At 36.1% G+C, this 24,474-nt stretch overlaps 2 protein-coding genes and 1 long non-coding RNA gene across 6 annotated transcripts in view; 2 read left to right on the top strand and 1 right to left on the bottom strand.

The window, feature by feature from the left end:
- Positions 1–24,474, top strand: part of LOC114480636 (interferon-induced very large GTPase 1-like) — a 691,281-nt gene that overhangs the window by 84,051 nt on the left and 582,756 nt on the right. For all 4 annotated transcript variants that reach the window (XM_028474951.1, XM_028474955.1, XM_028474953.1 and 1 more), the window contains exons 9-10: positions 2,963–3,006; positions 7,261–7,447. In XM_028474951.1, coding sequence (XP_028330752.1) covers positions 2,963–3,006; positions 7,261–7,447 — 231 coding nt within the window. The remainder of the gene's footprint in view (positions 1–2,962; positions 3,007–7,260; positions 7,448–24,474) is intronic.
- Positions 1–24,474, bottom strand: part of LOC114480647 (uncharacterized) — a 122,879-nt gene that overhangs the window by 11,848 nt on the left and 86,557 nt on the right. The gene's annotated exons all lie outside the window — the stretch shown is intronic.
- LOC114480637 (interferon-induced very large GTPase 1-like) overlaps positions 1–24,474 on the top strand; it is a 175,055-nt gene that overhangs the window by 8,296 nt on the left and 142,285 nt on the right. The gene's annotated exons all lie outside the window — the stretch shown is intronic.

Raw genomic sequence — 24,474 nt, forward strand, 5'->3', positions numbered from 1 at the left:
TGCCTGCCTCTGCTGCATGTGAACGACTTTTTAGCTGTGCTGGTCTACTCTTCACAGCCAAACGAAGCCGGATAGGCTCGGCAAACTTAGAAAACCAGCTCTTGCTGAAACTGAACAAAAGGTTCAGAAAGTGAAATGTGACAGACAGGCTAGTATATCTTGGCCAGTATGACACTTACCTGCCTGTTGTTCACAGTGTATTGGGCAAAGTTTAAACTGTTCTATGCAGGTTTAAAAACATTTTTGTCATTCTATTAACAAACAAAATTTCTGTTTTATATTTACATTTCTTTACAAAACAATTTGCCATTTTTCTATACATTGTTCATCTGAGAAATGTGCTTTGTACGTATATTTTATACAGGTGAATTGATTCAAATGCCTGCTATTGACGAAGTACTAAAACTTCCAACAGTTAAAAAGTAATTTGTACTTGAGTAGTTTTTGAGAAGAGTACTTTGTACTTTTACTTAAGTACTTTTTTAATACCAGTACTTTTACTTGTAATTGAGTACAATTTAGGCAATGTAACAGTACTTGTACTTGAGTACAAATTTTCAGTACTCTTTCCACCTCTGATGTAGAGTCAACCAGAAACCTCTTCAATGAAAGGACCACTGACCACAGAGGAATTCTCTCTTTGAGGTACGTTTTTAGATATTTGAATTTAGGGCTTTTGAGATGCAAAACAGTATATTTTAGAGCCATAGATGAATTCTTTACCTTCAAAACATATTTCTAGATCTTGAGTTTCTCTGATATCTTATCTCAAAACATTTCTACTCATGAAAGTCTGTGTGTGTATGTGTGTGTGTGTGTATCTTTGTTTATCACTATTCTCAATGCTATACTGTTTAATTTTCAGACCCTCCAGGAAATTGTGATGTTGTGATCACAACTTTTAATACAAATCCAGGTAATTCCCACAAATTCTTTGCGGCCCTGCAATTCTGTCCAATCACCGCAACATTTACAATATTTTGACCAATCTGAATAATCCCACAGTATATCAGGTGTTGCAACAAATTCCGTGAACCAGCAAACATTTTTTGGGTGTGATCACATGAACGGATGTGTTTAATTATGTCCTGGCTGCTCTAGAAGGAAATCTGATTAAACCTCTACTATTATATATGATAAATATATAATAGTAGAGGTTTAATATCTAACTTTGGAAATGTTGCAAATCTTTGTCAACTGAGATGAACGATCTTGTCACAGGTTGGGAAAAAAAAGCTAAAACTCTGCTCTGCTGTCTGAATGGGAGACAAACACTGATGATAATCTAACCCAGGGAGGGGAGAGTGAGCATAGTTGTTTGTATACAAGTCTCATGATTATACATACTGCAGCTTTAAAGTGCCCAGGATTAATAAATTTATATAATAAATGAATCGTGGGTTTTCATACAATGTGTTAGCAACGTGTTTGTGTATCTTGTTGTATTGAAGTTTGTATTAATGGATCGGGGCATTTTGAATTTCTGCAACACTGACACTGAAATAAAGTAGTAATTGCTAATCTCCTGCTATGTTCAGAAAGAAGCGCTCTGAAATGCTGAATAGAACCAAATAAAGACGATGTCTACAACCACAACAATTGTAAAAAAAATTCTGTTGTATTTTTTATCATAAATGTACATTTATTTTTTCTCTGTAACATCTTTCCCTCCTCTCTCCCTTTTTTTTCTTCTTTTTTTAATAAAAAGGAATTAGAAGATGATTCTTCATCAGGTCTTGAGTCAAGGACGTGTGGTAAGGAGTTCGGAGGACGAGGACCCAAGCGCAGAGGTAAGGAGGAGGCAGACAGGTAAGACAGGAGTAGTGTCTGAAGGAATTAGAGAAAACTCGATCCATAGATGCTAAGAGAAAACCAAAACCTATCAGGGCCACCACTCCCACAGGCAGATGTACAATGATCCAACAACAATCTAGGCTTTCCACATTTGTCGCCAGAATGGCCTAATAGATTACGCCCAACAACACAATATGCACAACTGCAGCATCACATTACACTTTCAACAAAATAATTAACTCTTACCCACCCCATCCATTCTCCCACCCTAACTCCCTCTTTCCTGTTTCTTTCCCCTCACCAAGATCTAACACATCTCTTTTTATATTCTCCATTTAGTTCTTTTTACCCGTCCTTAGGGAGGGCTGGTGATGGTCACGATAATGCAATGAAATAAATGTATTTATTTCAATGCAATAATAAAACATGCAAAAAAAAAAAAAATCTGGATCTTTTAAAAATCTAGATATTTTTATCCAGATTACACTTTTTGAAAAACTGGGCTTTTCAAAGGGTTTTAATTATAATTTTTCTCTTATGTTCAGATAAGAATGAAGGCTTAATCGTCAAATTTCCTGCTACAACAGAGGTAAACAGCTTCTTTAAACATGTCACAAAATGTTACCAGTTTTCTCCCTGTATAAAAGGTAATTCTATATATTTGTGTCACACATCTCTGAAGGGAGTCAGCGCTGGACATTCCTCTCCTAATCTTCATGTTGAAGACCCAAATGATCCTCTTTTATCTCCATTTTCTACCAGTGATGCTGACAGTAAAGTCATTGCTACAGATGTTAAAGGTCAGCTTGGTTTTATTCAGTTTAAACATGCAGAAATGTCTACATTTAATTTTCAGTAGTTGCAAAATAGTTGGTTTCCTATCAAGTGAGACACAGCAGGCTGTAATGTCTGTGCATTATTTATTATAGATCAGACTCACAACAACGTACTTCACAGTCGCAGGTTTATTGCCTTGTGGTATCAGGATAGAATGATCGTATCTGAAAAGCCTTTGAAAAACCTAAAATCACTAAAAATCTGAGATAGCAAAAAAAAAAGGGGTATTTTCAAAACCGGATAATTTTTATCCAGATTACACCTTTTGAAAAAAATGGCCCTGATGCAGATTTTCAAACGGTTTTAATTATGATTTTTTTCGTATGTTCAGATAAGGATGAAGGTTCAACGGCCCTATATCCTGCTACAACAGAGGTAAATAGCTTCTTTAAACATGTTACAAAAGTTTTTGCCCTGTATAAAAGGTTTTCAATATATTTGTGTTTGATTTGATTTAATTCTATTCCCAACAGCAGTGTTTCTCACAATCAAAAAAAGTAGACCTTAATTTTTTTTTTTTTTTTTTTTTTAAAAAAAGGAAAATGAATCAATTAAAGCAAAGAGAAAACAAATGGTCCAAAAATCCTGCTTATGAAGCCTATACATGTTTGAAAAGGAGTAGGAGGAAGTATATACTACCCCTTGTAATATCTAGTACTATACATATACACTTCTAATAATATTTACACTCTAAATATACATAAATAATACACACAAAATTTATTGATATATATCTGTATAATTATACAATTCATGTGATCCACTATACATTCATCTGTCCACACGTACACAGGTATACTGTATACACACGTGTTTACAATTTTATTCTTATAACACTTGTGCTTAGAGAAGAAAAAGTTTATGTATTTGTTTAAATTGCTTTAAATTCAGACATGTTTTTATTTCAACTCAAACTGTTCCACAACCTGGTACCACTTACTGACACACACAAGCTTTTTTTGTTGTCTGTGCGTTGTGCTTTAAATGATATTTTACGTGTTTGAAAAGCTACAGTTTTTGCTAATGTTAGTAATTTAGATTTATTGAATAGTGGCTCCTTGTGTTCCAAATATCCTGTATTATGGATGTAATGCATTGCTCGTTTTTTAAGTAAAACTAATGGTTGTAATCTTGTTTTGTAGTTATTTCCCCAAACTTCTACACAGTATGTGAGATATGGTAATACTATTGAACAATAAAGTGTATGGTGTGCTCTATAATTTAAAACTTGTCTTGCTCTGTTGAGTACAGCTGTACCTTTTGAAATCTTTTTTTGAACATATTTGATATGTGGTTACCAACTAATTTGGTTGTCTAATATAACGTCAATAAATTTAGTTTGTTTACTTGTTTAATGTGATTTCCATCACGAGAAACCCAAATTTAAGCATTTTTTGGCCTGTTTCCAAGAAACATAATTATTTTGTCTATATTAAAGGACAGTTTGTTGATAGAAACCAAGTTGTTATTTTACTGAAATCATTTGTAACATCACTTATTAATAGTTGTAGATCAGAGCCGGAGCAAAAAAGATTTGTGCCATCAGCAAACAGTGTCAGTTTCACTAATGTAGACACTTTACATAAATCATTAATGTAGAGAATAATCAGTTTTGGACCCAATACAGATCCCTGGGGAACTCCACAAGTAACATTTAATGAAGTTGAACAATATGCCTCGAAACTAAAGAATCGCTTTCTTTTACTCAAAAAGCTCTGCACCCAATCCAAAGCCATACCGCTCCAATTTCCTGAGTAGAATTTCATGATCTATAGTGTCAAATGCCTTGGATAAATCAACAGATATTCCTAACTTTGGACGCACAAGTGGCTGTTTTCCTTCTCGACAGGTAATTTAATGTTCAATTTTCCTATATTTTGTGTGCATCCTTTTGCGTAGCGACGTGTTTTACCGGTCGTGCACGTTCAGCTCTTGTGCATGATTTTGGGCACTTCCGTGAGAGGAGGAGACTGGGAGGGATTATCAGAGTGGGGGACGGGATTTGCGGTTCGAATTCAGACAATGCCATCTGTCACGGTTCAAGAATTAAGTCGTGAGTTTTAAGCCACACGGACTCGTGCGTTGTGGAGCTGCAGCTGTGATCACCCGAGTTGTGCCTCACCTACTGCTGCTGCTTGATTAATTAAAACTCTGACAGACGCAGACTTCTGTCCACGTTGCCACGGTGATGTCCAACTCATACTATGTCCAACGTTAAGCCACAGTTTGATCTTCTACAGAGTAAATTTTAATGAAACAAGCTGTCATATGTGGAGATTGGTGAAATTCACGTGAGAGGATGGATACCAGAAACTGTTCTCACACATTATTAAATGAGGCTCAACTTGGACTCGCTCACATCAGCTCCACAAAGCATTAAACAATTTATATTTAAAACTATATTACATAGGAAGCCAATGATTTTGTTTAACTGCCAACATCTCAGGACACTCTGCGAGGTTATTTCCTGGAACCTGCAGCGCATCACGCTTTAAAGCAGATACCGTATTGGTAACAGATGATGCTGATGCGTTGATCATTTCTGAATGCAGGGATGGAAAAAGTTAATGAAATCAGGCTTTCCACACAAAGAAATGTAAATTTGTCGTAGTCTGAGGGGGAAAAGGAGATATTTTAAGTGTGACTCAGACAGAAGAATGAAGCCGATCTTCACAGTGCAATAATCTGATCAATAATCTGATCAAATAAACCTGTTACATTATTTATCAATGAAGGCGTTTCAAATTAAAAGTGTACTTCATAATTTTTACGTATTTTAATGACATTTATAAACATTGGGAAACGCCATGTTCCGTGATTTCCAGACAGCCCCAAAAAAATGACATCATGCCTTAGCCCGCCTCCTTTGCTTCAGACCGCTTTTTGGTGAATTTACGCATGGTGGGCATTTCAGGAACCTAGTCGGGAGAATATGCACAGGAGAGAGGTGCGTAACTGCAGGCACGCAAAAAAGCGCTTAAGTCCAGACGGGAGAATAGACCCCATAAAGAGCGACACCTCCACCATTCTTGTTTTGCCAATCTAAATGAAAGTCAAAAATCCTGGAGTTCTAAATTCACATCCTTATTCAGATTAAAGGTGTAGTCCATAACTTTCAGACCCCTCCTTCCCTGCCGCTTTTTTGCCCTGCTTCCAAAGTCCCTCCCTCAGAGGAGCTAACAAGCTAACATTAGCCCAACAGCAACATCACAGTAATATAACATGCACTGCTAAAAGCCTATTACTGCAGCGCTTCTCTCTCTCAATGTGCACACACCAATCTATCAGCAGCAGCAGCAACAACAAGACAGTGTCACTCACAGCAGCCCACACGGAGGCTTCAGCGAGAGCAGCGTGCACATGAACAACACATGCACTACAGAGTTGTAGTGTAACAATCACAAATCACACAAAGTAAATCAAGCAGCAGTAATTACCTTTCAAGCTGAAAAGTCACCAATTCCTACTTCTACTCCTCCAGACCATACACTGTAAAAAAAGACAGCGCTCCAGGCACTACCTTGCTATGAGCATTGCTGTGTTTTGGCCATGGCGAAAGGGGGCTGTGAGCAATAGCTGTCAGACAGTCCATCAAACACAATCCTGGTTTTGATTGGTTCTTTTTCCTCGGTCACAGTGCATTCTGGCAATCTACCAAAGGCAGCAGGAGCAGCAGACGAGCCTCAATGAGCCTGTTTTTTTTTCACACAAACTACTAGTTTTATGTAAAGCTGTCCTTTCATAGTGACAGCTTCAGCAAATATGACAAAAAGTCACTTTTATAAAAGTTAAGGACTGCATCTTTAATCCAAGTTTCAGTAATAGCAACAATTTCTACAACGGTGTTTAAATTTCCCCAATTAACTCCTAATTTGTGTAAAATTTGCTTATAAACTTCTGGCTTTAATGTGAATGATTGAAAACTGTCATTTTTTATTTCTACTTTCACACAGATCTTCTGTATAATAACAGTTGATATCATTATAATTGAAAAAGTTCATATCAGGATCAATAATATGTTCAAAGTCCTGTACATTATAACAATTGGGGTCAAATGAGTGAAGTTCCAAATTACCAAGTTGACAATCTGGCTTTTTGTGCAATTCCAGCATTTCATCTCAAGTGGTCATTCACAAACATTTTTCCCCTTCAGCTTCTTTCCATGTTTAAGCAGGTCAATTTTTTATTTTTTTACCTGTTGAATAATCGCAAAATCATAGCAGACGTGTTGTTGTCCTTCCTCCTTGGAAGAGGGTGGTATGTCGCAATATCGTTCATGTCCAGAGGAATCCCTTTGGACACCAAGAAGGCTGCCACTTGTTCAGTAGAATTAACTTCCATTTCACTGGGCTCACCTCCATTGTTGGTGGTCACTGCCTTGGCATATGACCTGGGCTTCATTTTCAGCCCACTGATGACCACATCATTCATGTGGGAACACTGCTCCAGATCATCAATTCTCCTCTCTAAATCATATTTTTGTCTTTTTCAGCATTTTCAACAGAGAGCTTCCTGACCTGATCCATTAGCTTGATTAACTACTTTTGTTCATTCATTATTACAGACATATTGTATCATCTGATAAAAATTCAAGTGTTTTTCTTATGTCATCCAACTCTTCCATTGCAGGGGTTTTGTTTAGGCCCATGTTCTTGGATGGGTGTAGCCTGTGCCTGGTGTTGTCACACATCTATGAAGGAGGTCAGCGCTGAAGATTCCTCTGCTAATCTTCATGTTGAACACCCAAATGATCCTCTTTTACCTCCATCTTCTACCAGTGATGCTGACAGTCAAGTCATTGCTCCAGATGTTAAAGGTCAGCTTGATTTTATTCAGTTTAAAAATGCAGAATTGTCTACATTTAATTTGCAGTGGTTGTTAAATATTTGGTTTCCTATCAAGTGAGACACAGCAGGCTGTAATGTCTGTGCATTATTTATTATAGATCAGACTCACAACGTACTTCACAGTCACAGGTTTATTGTCTGAAGGACATGTTGACAAACTCACTGAAACTGTAACTGATGTTACCTCCCAGATCCAATAGATGTCACTGTTCTGCCATGAATGTGCAAACATCACACAGGCCACAAAGCAGCACTGTGTGATTTTTAATCAGTGATACTGACATCAACACAAAAAAAAATTTTCACACAAGTTTTTTTTTTTTTTTTTTTTTGTGTCAATGTTAAAAAAAAAAAAAATGTAATCTAAACTTTCCCTGTTTTCTTTTTTGTTAATGCGTTAATATAATGTTTCCTTGAGATGTATCATGTCATGTTCAGCCCAGCACAACTGAACACATTGAAAGAAAGTGACAATGTGCAATTATTACAAGTGGAATTATCCTGAATCTGAACATGAAAAAATTTCAGAAAATAAAAAAAGAAATTGACAATTTGTCTACTCAAAGTTGCATTTCCATCCCCTGTTTACAGTGACACCAGGGGTTTAATAAACTTTTTTCAATGTTCTTGGAATGAAATGATATTCACTCAGAAGCCAAATCTATTAATACTTTCACATAACAGTAACTCCATTGTACATCATCAAACTAAAGACACAAATTTAACTAAAGATTCATAGTGAGTGTAATTTATCACCTGATCTGATTAGCTCCTGATACTAAGCAGATTGTATATTCTAAGTCTTAGAATATACAATCTGCTTAGTATCTGCTTAGTATCAGGAGTAATAGATCTCTTAGAATCTAAGAGATCTATTACTTTCCAAAATGTCAGTTTCCTTTGTGTTGTAGTTCCTGAGATTTTGGAAGCTGGAAATGGAAGAAAAATTAGAAAATCGACATATACTCCCTTACTAAATTGGCCATATCTCAAAAAGTGTTCATCCGATTAAACAAAAAATGTTCAGTGTGCCTTTGCGTTAGATGGTTTTATTACGTTCGGCACAGAATTCATCACAACACCTGTCCATAATGCTAGTCACAGTAAGGTGTTGTGACAAATTCTGTAACAAGTGAAATTTCTTTATACATCTTATGCTTAGATTCAGATGAGCATTAAGGGTAACCATTTTTTAAGTTTACTACTCTAGAAATCAATCATTGTGTGTTTTGGACATATCATTTGCAAACTGACAGTTCATCTGACGTCACAGAATGCTAAAAATTACGATAGTAAAGTAAATAAAGATTACAAACAGACTAGGCATCGTTTGTCACATTGATTACCGGGTATCAGGAATATATTTTTTTCATTGAATGAGAAGACTGTGCTTTATAGAAGCACACAGTCAAAAACATCACCGCTGAAACGGGCTGCTTCACATGGAGCAGTGAGGTTCCGCATTGGGGCTGTGAATTAATGCTCACTGTGGGCTGTGATTGGGGGAAGCTCTCTTCCTTCTTTTTAGCTTTTATAGGAGGGGCGGGGCCAACAGTGAAAGTTGGTGACCCTCAGCGGGCAGTGACTGACATTTTACAACAACATACGCTAAATTAAAATACTTTTAGTAAATGTGAAAATTGGGACAAGTATTAATAAACAGCACTACTTAATACTCAAATGTAACAAAAAAAAAGTCAGTTTGGGGTATAGTTACTCTTTAAGTAAAATAATCATTAGTTAAAATGTATATATTATTGCCTCATATTTTTTTATTTAATTTTATTTTTAGAGACAAACCTGATGACCGTTTTGAAGGATCTTGGTTTGGAACGGCACAGCAAAGAGAAGCTATCACTCAGCAGAATACTTCAAATTGATGACAAGACATTAAACGAAGAACCAGACAAAAGTAAATCAGACCTTCCATGGTATTTTATAAAGAAATTAATGATGGTTAATGTGACAGCAAGAAATATAAAACATGTGAAACAGTTAAGATCCAACAGTGATAATGCTTCAAAGACCACATTAGTTGATTTTGAGAACTTGCTTGAAAACTCTAATTCAGAAGACATGGTAAATCCTCTAGATGTGATCACTGCTCTCTTTCTGTGTTCTGATGGGTTTGTTCAGCAGCAAATGGCACAAAAAATGTCAATGTGTCAGTTTTCTGTGCCTCTGCTGCTTCCCAATTGTGACAGTCAACGGTGCACATTGATGCTGTGGGCTATGAGAGACATTGTAAAGCAGTATAGACCTGAAGCTCTTTCAGAGTCCAAGGGTTTCACTGAAGAAAGAATAGTCCTCTCTAATCTACCAATGGTCTCCTTTGTGAGACTGGGTGAGTGCTCCCTGTCAAAGTCAGAGACCCTGAACAAGCTGCTGAGTAACTCACAGCAGTACCATGACATCTTTGTTCACCACAACATGGAATGTGGTGACAGTCCACGAAGAATATCAAATGGGTTGACTGAAATTACTTGGTACCTTCCTTGTGGCAACAAAAACATTGATATTTTCAGTCAACCAGTGGCAGTGGCTAACCTTCGTGGAACCATTGAATTTTTTGAAAAACAGTATGCATTCTTGTGTCAAACATCTGCAGCAGTTTTTGTGTTTCTTGACAAGTTAGATGCCAAATGTACCAGTAATCTGCTGTCAACCCAAACCAACAAGGCCCAGATTTTTTTGGTGGTTAACAATACGAACAAACATATTAATGTCAGCGCTCTAAAGGAAGTGTCAACAAAGTTAGGTCTGACTAAAAACAACATCATCATTCAGAACAAAGATGTAAATGATGTAAGTTTTGTTAATTTGTTGAGGGCAGCAGTCAGTGAAGTGATTTCCAAGACAGAGAGAAAGATGAGTATTGAGCAGATGGCTGACATTGCCCACGAACTGGGAATCTGGGTTGATGAAGACTCTCCTGAGTGTCAAACAGCAAAACAACATGCTGATGCCATCACTGCAGATATTAAAGACCCTTTGACATTCAAAGAACAGCAGCTTCCATTACAAGGTCAAATATGGAAGGAACTGACAAGTCTCGAGAAAGAAGAGTTTCGCCTTCAAAAGCTTGGATCTGAAAACATAGAAAAGTATAAAAGTGACCTGAAGGAAAAGAAAGAAAAACTAGTACAACAACAAAACTCCGATGACCTGTCAAATGCTTTGACATGCTTTATCAATGCATTATCATTGCAGCAAAAAGAGAGGAGCTACTTCCTGAAGTGGATGAGGATGAACCTTGATAATATGTCTCGCATTAAACTGTCTGGACTCAAGGAACTCTACAAAGAAAAATGGAAGAGCTCTAAGAACGAAGAGGAGATTAAAAAACTTGACCAACAACTGACCAACAGTTCATTGGGGACTGAACACTTTTTTCGTGAAATGGGTCAGATCTATGAAGCTTCACGGTTCCTTCCAGAAACAGATCCATCCAGACAACAACTGAATAATTTACCTGGACTGTGTGCACAGTTGTTACTGGATGGATTTCCTCTTGAACTTGTGGATGGAGATGCGTCCAACATACCCCTTCAATGGGTCAGTGATGTTCTCTCTCAGCTTAATGAAATGGTTTCTCCAAAGAACAAGATCCTGGTGGTCACAGTACTTGGAGTTCAGAGCACAGGAAAGTCCACTCTCCTTAACACCATGTTTGGAGTGCAGTTTGCAGTCAGCAGTGGTCGATGCACTCGAGGAGCCTTCATGTTGCTCATCAAAGTCCATGAAGAGTTTAAGACAAAGTTAGACTGTGACTTCATTGTGATTATTGATACTGAGGGCCTAAAGTCACCTGAGCATGCACAACTAGACAATAGCTGTGTACATGACAATGAGCTTGCAACACTTGTTGTGGGGCTGAGTGATTTAACTATTGTAAACATTGCAATGGAGTATTTAACTGAAATGAAGGACATCCTTCAAATAGTGGTGCATGCATTTCTCAGGATGAAGGAGGTGGGAAAAAAGCCTAAATGTCACTTTGTTCACCAGAATGTGTCTGATGTGTCAGCCCATGAGAAGAACTTACGAGACCAAAAACTGCTTCTACAACAGCTGAATGAGATGACCCAGGCAGCAGCTAGAATGGAAAAGAAAGAAGAATACATGAGCTTCACTGATGTGATGGACTATAATCCTGACACTGGGAACTGCTACATTCCTGGACTCTGGAATGGAAACCCACCAATGGCACCAGTCAATGCAGGATACAGTGAAGCTGTATATGAGCTAAAGAAAAACATCATTAAACGCCTTGCAAAGTGCAATTCGTCTGATAATGATATGAGTGACTTCAAAGAGTGGATGAGAAGCTTGTGGAATGCAGTAAAGCATGAAAACTTCATATTTAGCTTCAGAAACAGCCTCGTAGGCGACGCCTACATGAAACTTTGTACAGAGTTCAACAAATGGGAATGGGAGTTCAAAAAGGAAATGTACATCTGCGGCACAAATGCAGAGACCAAAATATCCAACTTTGCAAATGTAGATTCAGAAGGCCAAACATCTGGGATGAATGAATTACTCTCAAGATTAAAAACTGAAACTATCACAGTGCTTTGCAAATGGGAAGAAAAACTTCTGGATAACCTAACACAGTACTTCACTCAAACTGAGGGTCATGTCCACCTGGTGGAAGGACACAGAGCAGAATTTGAAAACAGTGCTAAGAGTCTTAGACTAGAATTGGAAAACTCTGTCCATTATCAGCTCTCAGCAGCAGCAAACATCAGAAAGGGAATGGTGGAAATTGACCGAATTAAGGAAAACCACACCAAAGTAATTGAAAAAGCAGTGTGTGCACTGATTGATGAATGTCGAAAGGAAAAACACAACATGACTGATCAACGACTGGACAAAGAATTTGACAAAATGTGGAAAGAAACTTTAGAAAAAATAAAATTTTCTGAACTGAAACCCACAGATATTTTTACCAAGGTATCCCATTGCCTCAGAAATAATATTTCACACAAAGGGAGCCATGCAAATGCACTGCTGAGTCAGAAAAAACTTGAAGTAAAGACATTTATGAACACACAAGGCAAAATATATTTACAACAGAGAGCAGACAGCATCATTGAAGCTTGCACAATGTTTATAAATGAGAAAATGGCCAAAAAAAGTGACTACCACGATGCCTACATTCAGGAGATATTGAACATCATTGATGAACGTCTACAAAATGACAAAGATGTTAAGACAGACATTGAGTTTGAAGTTAATCTGAAACAGCACATCTGTGGATTTGCAGCCAGAAAATTTCAGGAACTGCATCAGAGTTTTCTTCAAACCAATGATCCATACAGATGTTTGATGAAAAACAAGGAAAAATTTTGTGCAGATTTCAAAGATGTCTTCCATAAACGGGACCAGTGTCAGAAGAAGGCTGAAGAGTTTGCAAATCAGTGTCTGAAGCCTGCTGTGGAAGACCGTGTGAATCGTGTACTGGGCCTCAATATCACTGATGAGATGCTGAAATGTCAGGAGTTTAGCACACGAATCAACTTTCAGTATTCAATTTTACTGGATTTGCTTTCAAAGAGAAATTTTCAAGACTATTTGAAGTACACCAAAAAATATGAAAGATATACCAAGACCTGGATTCTCCAACAAATAGAGAAACATTTTTCAAGCAGTTCCAAACTTTCGGACTTTGAGGAGCGAGTTCTTGCAACAAGCATCAACAGCATCGATGATGCCATTCTAAAGTCCTTAAACAAAAAAAAAGAAAACTTGAAGTCATTTATTGATGATATGTGTCATGAACTTGCAGCTAAACTGGTCATTTCCCAAGATGCTCTTGGTGTTTTTATGATCCTGAATAATGCAAATCAGGAACAATTTGCAGATTCACTCACAAAGTGTTTGAAGGACATAAAACAAGATTTGAAGGACAAGTTCCAAAACACAAACATCCAAACTAAGTTAGAGAATCTTCACATGAAGCCCCAGAATGAGCTTTTCACCAGAGTGATTGGATGTGGTCAACAGTGTCCATTCTGTAAAATGCCCTGTGATGCAGGAGGAAAAGCTCACACTGAACACTGGGCATCTTTGCATCGGCCAAAAGGTCTGGGTAGATACAGATGGGATGAAACAAAGAAACTTGTCACTGACATCTGCTCTTCTTCTGTGATCAGTGATACAAGATTCCGTTGCCATCAAACAAATGACCAATGGCACCCTTACAAGGATTACAAACAGATTTTCCCAGACTGGAAAATTTCTCCAGATGTGAGTCTGGAGGCATCAAACTACTGGAAATATGTCATGACAACGTACAATCAAGACTTTGCTACGGCATATAATGCAGAGCCTGCTGAAATACCAGAATCCTGGTATAATATTTCATACGAACAGGCAGAAGAAAGTCTTAAAGAGTCATTTAGACTCTGAGCTCTACCACTTTAAGGTGTGTCTGGTTTGGTAGACAAAGTAGTCCAAGATTTTGAAAATGTAAACTTATTCGTTTACAAATATATTTGGTTCCATTTTATAAAAGCTTCCCACACAAGAAAAAGACTATTAGTAAAACTGTAGTGATGGTCTTGATTTGAAATTAAACTAAACTGAAAATTGTCAATAAGATATTTGATTTTTAATATTTGTTATCTTTGACTTCCACTTTTGATCATCTTTATTTTGTAATCAGCACTGTTTCACATGTTATGTATCTTATATTTACAATCCTATTGCTCATAAATCTTCACCTGTAAACATTTTTTAATTTGTTGACTTAGAACAGATGGGATTTTTTTGGTATTGTTTGAGTTTGTGTTTAACGTTTGCATAATTCAATGTAACGTCATTATAATGAGCATGCAGTTCATTGATTAGCTATTCAATAAAATATATTTTCATTGATTACAATTGTGTTTTTTTCCCCCCTAATCCTCCATCATACGTATAACCTGCCTAACCATGTAATGTCACAAGAACCTGCAGGTGCCAATCCCTACACAGGATGGTTCTTTAAATAAGTTTAGTTTATATCATTTTTAGCAATTATATGCACTAACATTTGTTTAGAAAATACAAAACTTGTCTTTTCTTTTATTCTTTAAAAGTCAAAGTTCAATCAACCATGCATTATTCATTTTTACAAGTAATTATTTAAGTAATTAATATTGAAAATGTTTTGGCACAGTTTAAAAAAGAATATTTATGGTGTGAAAAGGAAATCATTCAAAGAGTCCACAAATATGCTTTAAGAGTGATTTAGACTAAAAAAATCCATTCAGCACCAAACCACCTCCAATTATCTTAAAGTATATTAACAATGAATTAGTGTCTGTGAACAACACACAAGGTAAAATATGTGTTTGTGGTTTAAGAGAGGCAGTGATGCATTTGTTTTGATCATTAATTATTTAACATTTACTTTCCATTTGCTAGAAATTTGTTTGTATGAAATAAGTGTAAACATTCTGCTTGTTCATGAATTACAATGAGAAATTAATTCATTTAAGTCTATAGATTTACAAAAAGCTATTTTAAACTACAAGTGTTTTTATTCATGACTATACTGTATATACTATACTGAAGCATTAATAGAAAATATTTTTTTAAAAAAAGTGGATTTGTTAATGACAGCCGTCTCTGAATAGTTTTCACTTTGCTCACTGACATGATAAAGAAGAGCTCTGTGGCTGTTAGAGTTAAATCCCAAAATTCACCAATTATAACCCAACAATTTAATTCTGCTGCTGTACAAAACCAAAATTGCCCTCTGAAGTCTTAGAAAACATCTCCTCCACATCTTTATCAGCTTTTGTTTAATTCAATAGAATGTAGTTATGTTTAATATTTTTTGTGGAAAAATTGCGAACTTTACCATGACAGAATAAATAAAAAGATTGAAAAAAGATTCATCTCTGAAACTTTGACTTATGTAATAGAGTAGATTAATGCGCTTTTTATTCTGACTGATACTCTGAATATTTATATGTGATGTAATGAGGACTTCTTTTTCTAGTTGATGGAACTACCCTTCATATAGACATGTTGCTTGGAGGATCTCCTCTACCTAATGTTCCCTGCAGAGCAGAAACAGACAGTGATGACAGCAGTGAAAACCCTTCTCTGTTGGACTAAACAATAACATAATAAGTGACTGATGATTTTCATATTTGGGGGATTTGATTAAATTAAGTAAAGAAATTCTCTGATATGATGGTCTTAGAGTAAAGTTAGAGCCAACAGATTTCATCAGAAACAATATGCACAGGTAACCTGTCCAGAGCAACGAGAACCATGAACAAAGACAGGAGAATTGGATGGATTTAGTGTTTCAGAAGATAAAAAGTAAAGTTCACATTTCATTACAAATACATTGTGAGTGTTGTGTATTAGCCTCATAATGTGGAAGTTTCACAATAATAATACATTTGTTTTACATCACAATTTACCAAAATCCAAAGATCCCTAAATGAGTGCAACACCTGAAACACACAGCAAACATCAGGCACTGCTATCAACCCTTTTTAAAAGCACTTTGTTTCCTTCATTGGCTTTTTTGTACAAACTATGTAAAACAAGAAAGCAAAGCTCAAGTACTATTTGCTGATAAAAAGTTTATTCATTCAAAAACATACTATATTATTCATTACAACTCCACACATGCATGACTAGCTGAGAATAAACTGGCAGTTACAACAAACACTTCCATAGATAAGCCCTTTACTCAAAATATAAAGCAATTATACACCATCAACATTGTGTTGAGCAGTACAGAGCAACATGCAATACAAATTAGAGCCCACAATAGAGGCGTTAACAATAAAAATATCATTAAAATTAAAGCTACAAACACAAAACAATGAAAAATCTTAAATGTGGACTATTAAATATCAGTTCACCTGTAAACCTCTGCACTTCACACGGTTACTATTAAACAGTGTTTGTGGTGTTCTGGTGTTGCCGTCTGAAACCGTTTGAGCTCCACCCCGTAAAGCAACAAACACTTGTCCAGGAAGTGGCATCACATACTGTATATAGTCTGACACGCTCAATTAAGACCCACACATGTATACACTCATAAAATGGCCATTACAATCAACACTTCATTTCTCTTTAATTTATGCCATTGTTTCACTTCTAAATGATCACTTCTGAAACATTTCATTGGGAATCATCATGTTCTCTTTTATTAACCAAAGAATGTTCTTACAATAGAACAATTACTCAAGGTTTTATAAAACTCCACTTAAACAATTTTCTCCATGTTTCAGTGAAAATATACATTTATAGTTAATTTAATACAAAAACATCAAGTGCAGCAGTATTCATCAACTATTAAGGCTCTGACTACATGTGTATTTATCTGTGTGTGTTTGAAACCTGGTAAATCAGATTTTAGATGGACTTAACTGGTGTCTAGTGCTGCTGTGGAACAGGCCTGAGGGAACCTCACATGGTCCATGTGGGCTACCTGGGGCCCACGGACACCGTGTTGGGGACCAGGGGTTTAAGTGCACACTGACCATTACCTGTTTTTCATTTTAAATGTTTTTTTTATTTTGACACTTCAATGCACAAAACTCAAAAGGAGACTAACAATGAACGCTCATATTCTGTAATGAGCAATGAACCCAAAATTAATAGTAACAAAATATAAAAAAAATTACAAAAATAAATGCAAGTAAAGAGTAAAGCCATTTACTCTTCATATCAGGATATAAGGCAGTGGTTCTCAATCTTCTCCAGATCGTGACTCAAATATTACATTAAATATTTCTGGCGACCTTGGAGATTTGTTGTGTGCATTATTCTACTCTGTATTTGTGACAAAATGCACCAGCTCAGATGTTCTTATACTGCATTTTATTTTTACAAGATTTATTTTTGAGAAAGTTTAGAATACAGTTGTGTTTTAATTTGAAAAAGAACATTTAGGCTTTTTAAGCATTCTGCCTCTGCACTGTATGTTTTTTTTTTTTTTTTTTTTAATTTGCAAAATAGATAAAATAGAAACTTTAGTTTATTGGTCTTCTACTTGTTCCAGAATAAATTTATCTTATTGTTAAAGTAGTGCATGTGCCATTTTTTTAATGTTAAGTATCTTCCATTGTTAAAAAAAAAAATGTTTTAAATTTTCTTGCATTTAACAAGTTTTGTATGTTTTTCTGCCATTTGGTTTAATATTAAAAATGTCAAGTGAGTCTTAAAAAAAGGCATTGTACGCTTTTTTTTCATTCAGATTATCTTATATTTCAATCTTTAAGTGCAGTTCACAAGTTTGCAGAAAATTTTTCACTGAATATGAAAAGTATCACATTAAGTGGTAAAGCCACAGATTAGTTTGGATAGTGTTAGTGTGCACAGAAATTAGTGATTGATTAATATAAAGTTTACATCATACTTATTTGGTAGAATTCATCAAGGTTGATGTGCAAATACTTCCACTGTTGAAATTAAAGTATTATTATAGCTGTAAGTTGATGAAATGTATTTTATGCTAAAATAGTTAAATACTGTAATTATCTATCATAATTTCTTTAAATTGAGAGCTATTGAGTGATTCACTGCTTGGTCTCTGTACTTATTTTAGCCAGTCTTTAATTGTAATATGTTATTGTATTTGTGTGATATCATTGTAATGCATCTATGGCAGAGGATAAACATGAGTTAAATTTACCAGCATTTTCCCACCATTTATTATTTTATATTTCAAATAAACATGCATTAAGATTAGTCTTTGAAAAAAACAACATTAATGTGTTTTAAGCACAAAAAAATGTAATTAAAGCAAACTTCCAAATTTAGAGATATTTACAAATAAGTAAAAAGCCTAAAAGTTTAATCCACTGTTGTCCACTGCCTGCATCACCATGTCATTTTTCTCTCGACTGGAAAACAGAAAAAGTTCTCATTAAAACACCTATTTTGGGACTTCGATCAGTTTCCATTAACATTTCTCTGGTTCTAGTGGTATTACCAAGAACAGACTACAACAGAAGGAGCAGAACCTACCTCTGGGTGTATCAGACACTCAAGGTGATGGAAAGGTTTGAACCTCATCCAGACTCTATGGATTGTACATTTTTACTGCAATCCTCAAGATTTCCAACAAAAATCAATGGTGGCCACAGATGCTTTTTTTGTATGTGAGTTGATGGTACGCTGTTATGATTCAAATAAAAAAATGACGGTTGTACATTGGAACAATGCAATAAAGACCCATTACATATGGGACCAATGCAAAAATGACGTATTAGTTACCATAATGTAAAAAAAAGACATGGTTAGTTATTTAAACAATATGCAAAAAGAACCAGGGTTAGTGATTAAAACAAATCCAAAAGACCTGGATTAGTGATCAGAATAATGCAATAAAGACCTTTTATATATGAGTTCAACACAAAAAAAAAAAAAAATCCTAGGTTATTGATCAGCAATGCAAAACAGACATGGTTCATAATCGGATCAATGCAAAAGGACCTGGGTTATTGATCTGGTTAATGTAAAAAGGACATGAACAGTGATCAGAACAGAAAAATGACCTGGTTGTAGATTAAACAATACAAACTGGAGACGTTGACAGCAAAAACAGCAGGTCCAAGTACCGTTTCAGCAAAATCTAAAACATTAAAATCAGGGTTAACAAGGGTTGATCAGTAGAGTCTGTAGCTATGCAGGTGATCCACTTTGGGTAACAGGTGACCTCAGAGTCCAAGAAGCATGGAGGATCCATGTTTAAGACCAGCAGAGTCAGCAAAGCCAACACTATGAGTAAATATATGACCCCAGCCAGAGCAGATTTTAACATCTGTCCATTAGATTATTTTCATGTTAGTTAGAACAGATTGTTCTATAAACTGGTACAATAGAAATATAAAACCTTACCTCATACAGATTGTAACATTTACTGGTAAAATAGATAGTTTTAACATTTGCTGGAAATATTCAACATCAACAGATTTAACAGATACAATAGATCATCACAACATAGCTACACTACAATAATAAAACCAGCACAATAGATGAATCCACATCATGTGACTCAGGTCTTGGAGAGGCTGGTCCTGGTCCTTCTCAGTCTATGTGGGCGTGAGCTCCCATCACTGGTCTGTGATGGGACCAGTTTCTTTTTTTTTTTAAATTTCCCCATCAAATTTTTAGTCTTCATACGTGGTTCTCTAAATTCTTCTGAAAATGGAAATTCTTCTTGAAAATTTGTGAATCGTCACCTTCGCCATTCGTAAAATTCGCAATTTTCTTCAAAACTAATAAATTAGCATTTTCCTTCTTTTTAAAAAAATTATAGTTTGTTCAGATATATTAGTTAATGCTAAATCAACTTTAAACTCACAAGTGCTTGTTTTTTATGAATGAACAAATCATGACTCCATTTAGTTGCCGCGCAATAAAAATTTGTCAAGTTTTGGTGTAAATTCATCAACACTTATTTAAGACTGAAAAAATTATGTCATCTATAATTAACTACAGCAATGTTTGGATTTTATTTGTTACTAAAACCATGACTCAGCAACAACAGTATGAGACTAAATTAATGTGTACACTACAAACTAATATTATTTACTTATTTTATTATCCTGTTTTTATTGTAGTGTTTTTAAGTGGCCTGAAAGGCACTTTTTAAATAAAATAAATTATTATTGATTATTTAATGAGGTCAGAGGGAGGAGCTTAAAACCACAAAACCAAGAGTGTCAAACTTATGAGAAAACATTAATTTAGGTTTTAGGTTATAAAAGGAGAGTTAAATGACACTAAACATCTTAATTTGTTAATAATATGCACTAAAAAACACCATTTATTTACAGATAATTATTTTATATGTTTGACCCTGATGTGAATTTAGTTTGACACCCTTGGTTTAATAAAAATGATTCTCACTGTGCGACGAATTGAGAACGACGTCTAGGGTTGATCCACGTCCAGGGTCGATCGATGACTAGATTTTAGTTTGACTGACATTAAAGGGTCTTTGTCAGCGACATCATATGTTTATTTATTAATAAACGGGACAAACAGGACTGAACTTTTGAAAAACCAATGGTTGGGGTGAAATCTACGAGGACACAGGACGTAACTCTGAAAACCAGGACGTTTGTTGGTCACTAGACCGAGGTCTCACAGCAGCCGTTACAGCTCAGAAAGAATGAGTCACTGCATCCACAGCTTCAGTGGGTGTGGCCAATCAAAGGGAATGAGCATCACCTGCTGTAACACGTGCTGCTGCTGATGATAATCTACTCACTCATGCTGCGTTCAAGGACCCTCAGAACTCTGCACTTCCAGATTAAAACTCTGACTTCAGTGTTGTAGACGCAGCACGTCCAAAATATCTCACAAATATGGCTTAAAGGAATAATTTTAACAATAAAATCAATACTGTTTATGTGTTTAAAACTGTATTTATTCAGAATAGTCATTTTTTGTATTTGTCCAACAAAGCAAGGCAACAATATGGAGCACATTTATTCACAAAACGTGGAAAAATGGCACAAATTAAAATAATAAAAATTAGGATTAAAATAAAAGGCTTTATAATTGCATTTTAAAATCATGAAAACAGCTGAATTATAATCAAAAGTATAACACAGTGTTTTTCAACCTTGGGGTTGTGATCCCATGTGGGGTCACCTGAAATGTCTAGTAGTTGATTAGAAAAATCAATAATACATTTTAAAATTATTGTTTTTCTTTTTTCAAATTAAAACACAACCCACCAGGAACGTCTCACCTGTGAGGGATGTGGGGGGTTTGACACCCACACTTTTATGAAAACAAAAGTTCATCCCCCTCACTTTTTACAGAGGGATTCATTGTTGAAAACAGATTGGTCCAGTTTTGATTGAATGATGATCAAGCCAATCACAGCCAGTCATTTGATGACGTCACTAGTAAAGTGTAAGTATGTGTTAAAAATGAGTAACAGGTGGAAAAGAATGATTCAAAAGTGGCCAAAACTTGGCAAGAAAAGAGTGAAAAGTGGCTTAAAATGGGCCAAAAACAGTCAAGAGTGGCAAAAAAATTACAAAAAAGGAAACAGGTGTTATAGAATGGCAAAAGAAAGTTAAATCTGAAAAAAACTAAAAGAATGTCAACATTTTGGGAAAAGGGGCCAAAATGGGACAGAAGAAGTTGTAAAATGACTAAAGAAAAAAGGTAAAAAGAGGTTAAAAAAGTTTCCTTCTTTAAAGGTTTTCTGAGGGAATCATTATTAAAATTAAGATATAAAGAGCCACATGTTTATCACTGACTTAATAGCAGCTTTATTATGGTTTTAGTAAATTCATTTAATAAACTTTGTGCACATTTTGTCTACTCTGTATTTGTTACACACAGTATAACAAACATGATCAAAAACTAGAAAAAAATATTCTTTGGGTTTGTCAGAAATTTGTGATTAAAATGAGGTCAAAACAGGTCGAGAACCACTGACATAACATAAATACAGCCTCCATTCAAGTGTTCCACAATATCTATATGTAATCTGTAAACAAAATCAATGTTATATATCATTTTCTAATGTTTTTTTTTTTAAATATAAGTCATTTTAAGAAGTGTTTGTATGCAAAAGGGGGAAAAAAAGGGGGATAAAAAGGACACACTTCTCTCGACGAGGTCAGTCGCGCACTCTGTTTCTCTCTGTTTCTCCCACCCTTCCGTCTTATCTCTCTCCCAGCTGCTGCTTTGCCAGGTCTTGTGAAACTAACAAGAGCCTCTCTCTGCAACTCATCCAAAACCGGAATAATGGAATTAATTAGTTGGTCTCTCAGTGCTATCGATCAGATTTTTTCGACGCAAAGAACCAGGGGTGGTGAACCCGCATGTCCAAGCGGGACGTTTGCGGCTGGATACACACTTGACTCTTGGAACAAGTGGCGAGTTGTGTGTCTGTCCATCCTTTCCGTGGAAGACGTGGAGGACATCTACATGATTGGAATAATGATAGTAGGCATGCTGCTGATCGGAGCTGGTGGCTTCCTAATCTATCGAAAAGTCCGTACTACGCTGGCGACTGTTTTGGAAAAGCTGCCAGTGATTTCTGAAGGATGTAGCAGGGCTCTGAACACTCAGACTCATGTGTTGATCGATATCAAAAGCAAGCAAGAGCTGCTTTTGGATCGTCTACGCGTTATGGATAACAACTGGGAGAAGTTCGAGACCCGGCTTGGAAGTGGAAACTAGGCCATTCATTGGATTACAGCAGAGAGACCCAGGACAGAAGGCTATTGGAAATTAACATAGCCTGTATCAAATCACATTGCTTATCTCCCTTTCGGCTCCCCAGCCAGCCAAGGCTAAAGCCAAGGTTGTCTGAACTCTTATCACCAGGAAGTTTCTGCAGACGGCGGCTCTTACCCCCCACTCCCTCCCCCCGCTCCTTCCCTACATTCCTCCTGGAACTGTTGATGCTGAACTTTTCCACACGTCATCTGGTTGTCAGTAACGCAGCTACAGGTCTTCAACTTCAAATGCCTCGTCGGCCATCTTTCCCCACCTCCCATCCGCAGCTGCATGGAGGCGTGGTTGCAGCGCCGACTGGCAGCACGCCCATGTCCCCAAACGGCTGGACTCCTGTTGTTCTTCCCACCTGACCCCCTCCCCCAGCCAACCTCCCACCCAACCCTTCCTACATGCCTTGTCTCGAGTTGTTTGACTGTGTCATGCTTACATTTATGTTTGCAGAGGCGGTTTTTTTCCTGGTTTCACACTGCTTTCTCTGTTTAGGGAAATCAGTTTCAAACTGGCAGTTTTTTTCCCCTCACCCCTCCTCTCCTCCTGTTATTGATCCCTTTTTTCACCTAAATATGTGGGCGCCGCAAAAGGCTGCTCCGGTGTGTTGATGTGTCTCCTTTCACTGCAACTACCTAGTCAAATTCCTTGTATTGTTCTAAACTGTACCTGGTCAATAAAGCTGATTCTGATTCTGATTCTGAAAAGAACAGCACAAATAGGCAGAATGACAGAAAAATGAGCAAAATGACAACAAAAATACACAAAATGAGAGAAGAATAGACTGAATGGCTAAAGAAATACCCTAAAAAACTTTAAAAATACACAAACAACAACAGAAACACACAAAGCCTGATAGTTGTGTCCTATTAAGTCACACAAAATTATACAGAGGGCTGCATGTGCATGTATGACACTAAAATCTGATTATTATTAATATTATGTTGCAAATGTCTGAGCATGAGCAACTCTAAGATATTTAAATGTAATAAAATAATACATTTCTATAATTTCACTGTTCAGCATTTCAACTGAGAATCCCAATTATGGTTAAAGAAAAATACTGATAACACCATGAAGGAATTTTATCCAATATAAGGAAAGAAATGTCTTGAAATGTTTAAAAGTTTTAATAAAGGCTGTCAGTAGTGCAATACTTTGATTCACCTGCAGGTGTCGCTTCAGGCTTGTTGTTGATGTAATGGTCGTCATTCCACACAGCTTTGTACAGTCTGTCCCTTATTCATATCAAATATAAAGTTTGTCCACACATCTGCTCTTCTTTCTGGTCCGAGGTTTGACATGTTTATCTTCTCAACTAGTCCGTAGTTTATAAAAACAAACTTCTGAATTCATCTGAGATGTCACCGTGTAACGATTTGATTAGAATCACGATTTGTTGTCGATTCAATTAGAAAGTTCACAATATTTGCAGTGACTCACAGTTTTCTCTGTGCTTTTATCACATGATTGTAGTCATTTTTAATTTTAAACTGTTGAAATTCTTACAAAATCCTTCAATTTTCCTCAAAATAAGACATATTTCCCTTAATTAAATAGAAATTGATCTGAAATTGTAGGAAATTTGAAGTGAAGATCCTGTTAAAACTATCACTTATTGCTTGGATACAGTCGGTTTCTTATATATTTTGTATTTCTTGTCTACGTAGAAGTGCAAACTAGGACACAATAATGTTAAAATTAATCTATGACCCACTTGAGATCAAACCGTATTTGACCCGTTAACTAAAATGAGTTTAACACCCCTGCTTTA

The sequence above is a fragment of the Gouania willdenowi genome, chromosome 18, assembly GCF_900634775.1.
Source record: "Gouania willdenowi chromosome 18, fGouWil2.1, whole genome shotgun sequence".
In the NCBI taxonomy this organism is placed as follows: domain Eukaryota; kingdom Metazoa; phylum Chordata; class Actinopteri; order Blenniiformes; family Gobiesocidae; genus Gouania; species Gouania willdenowi.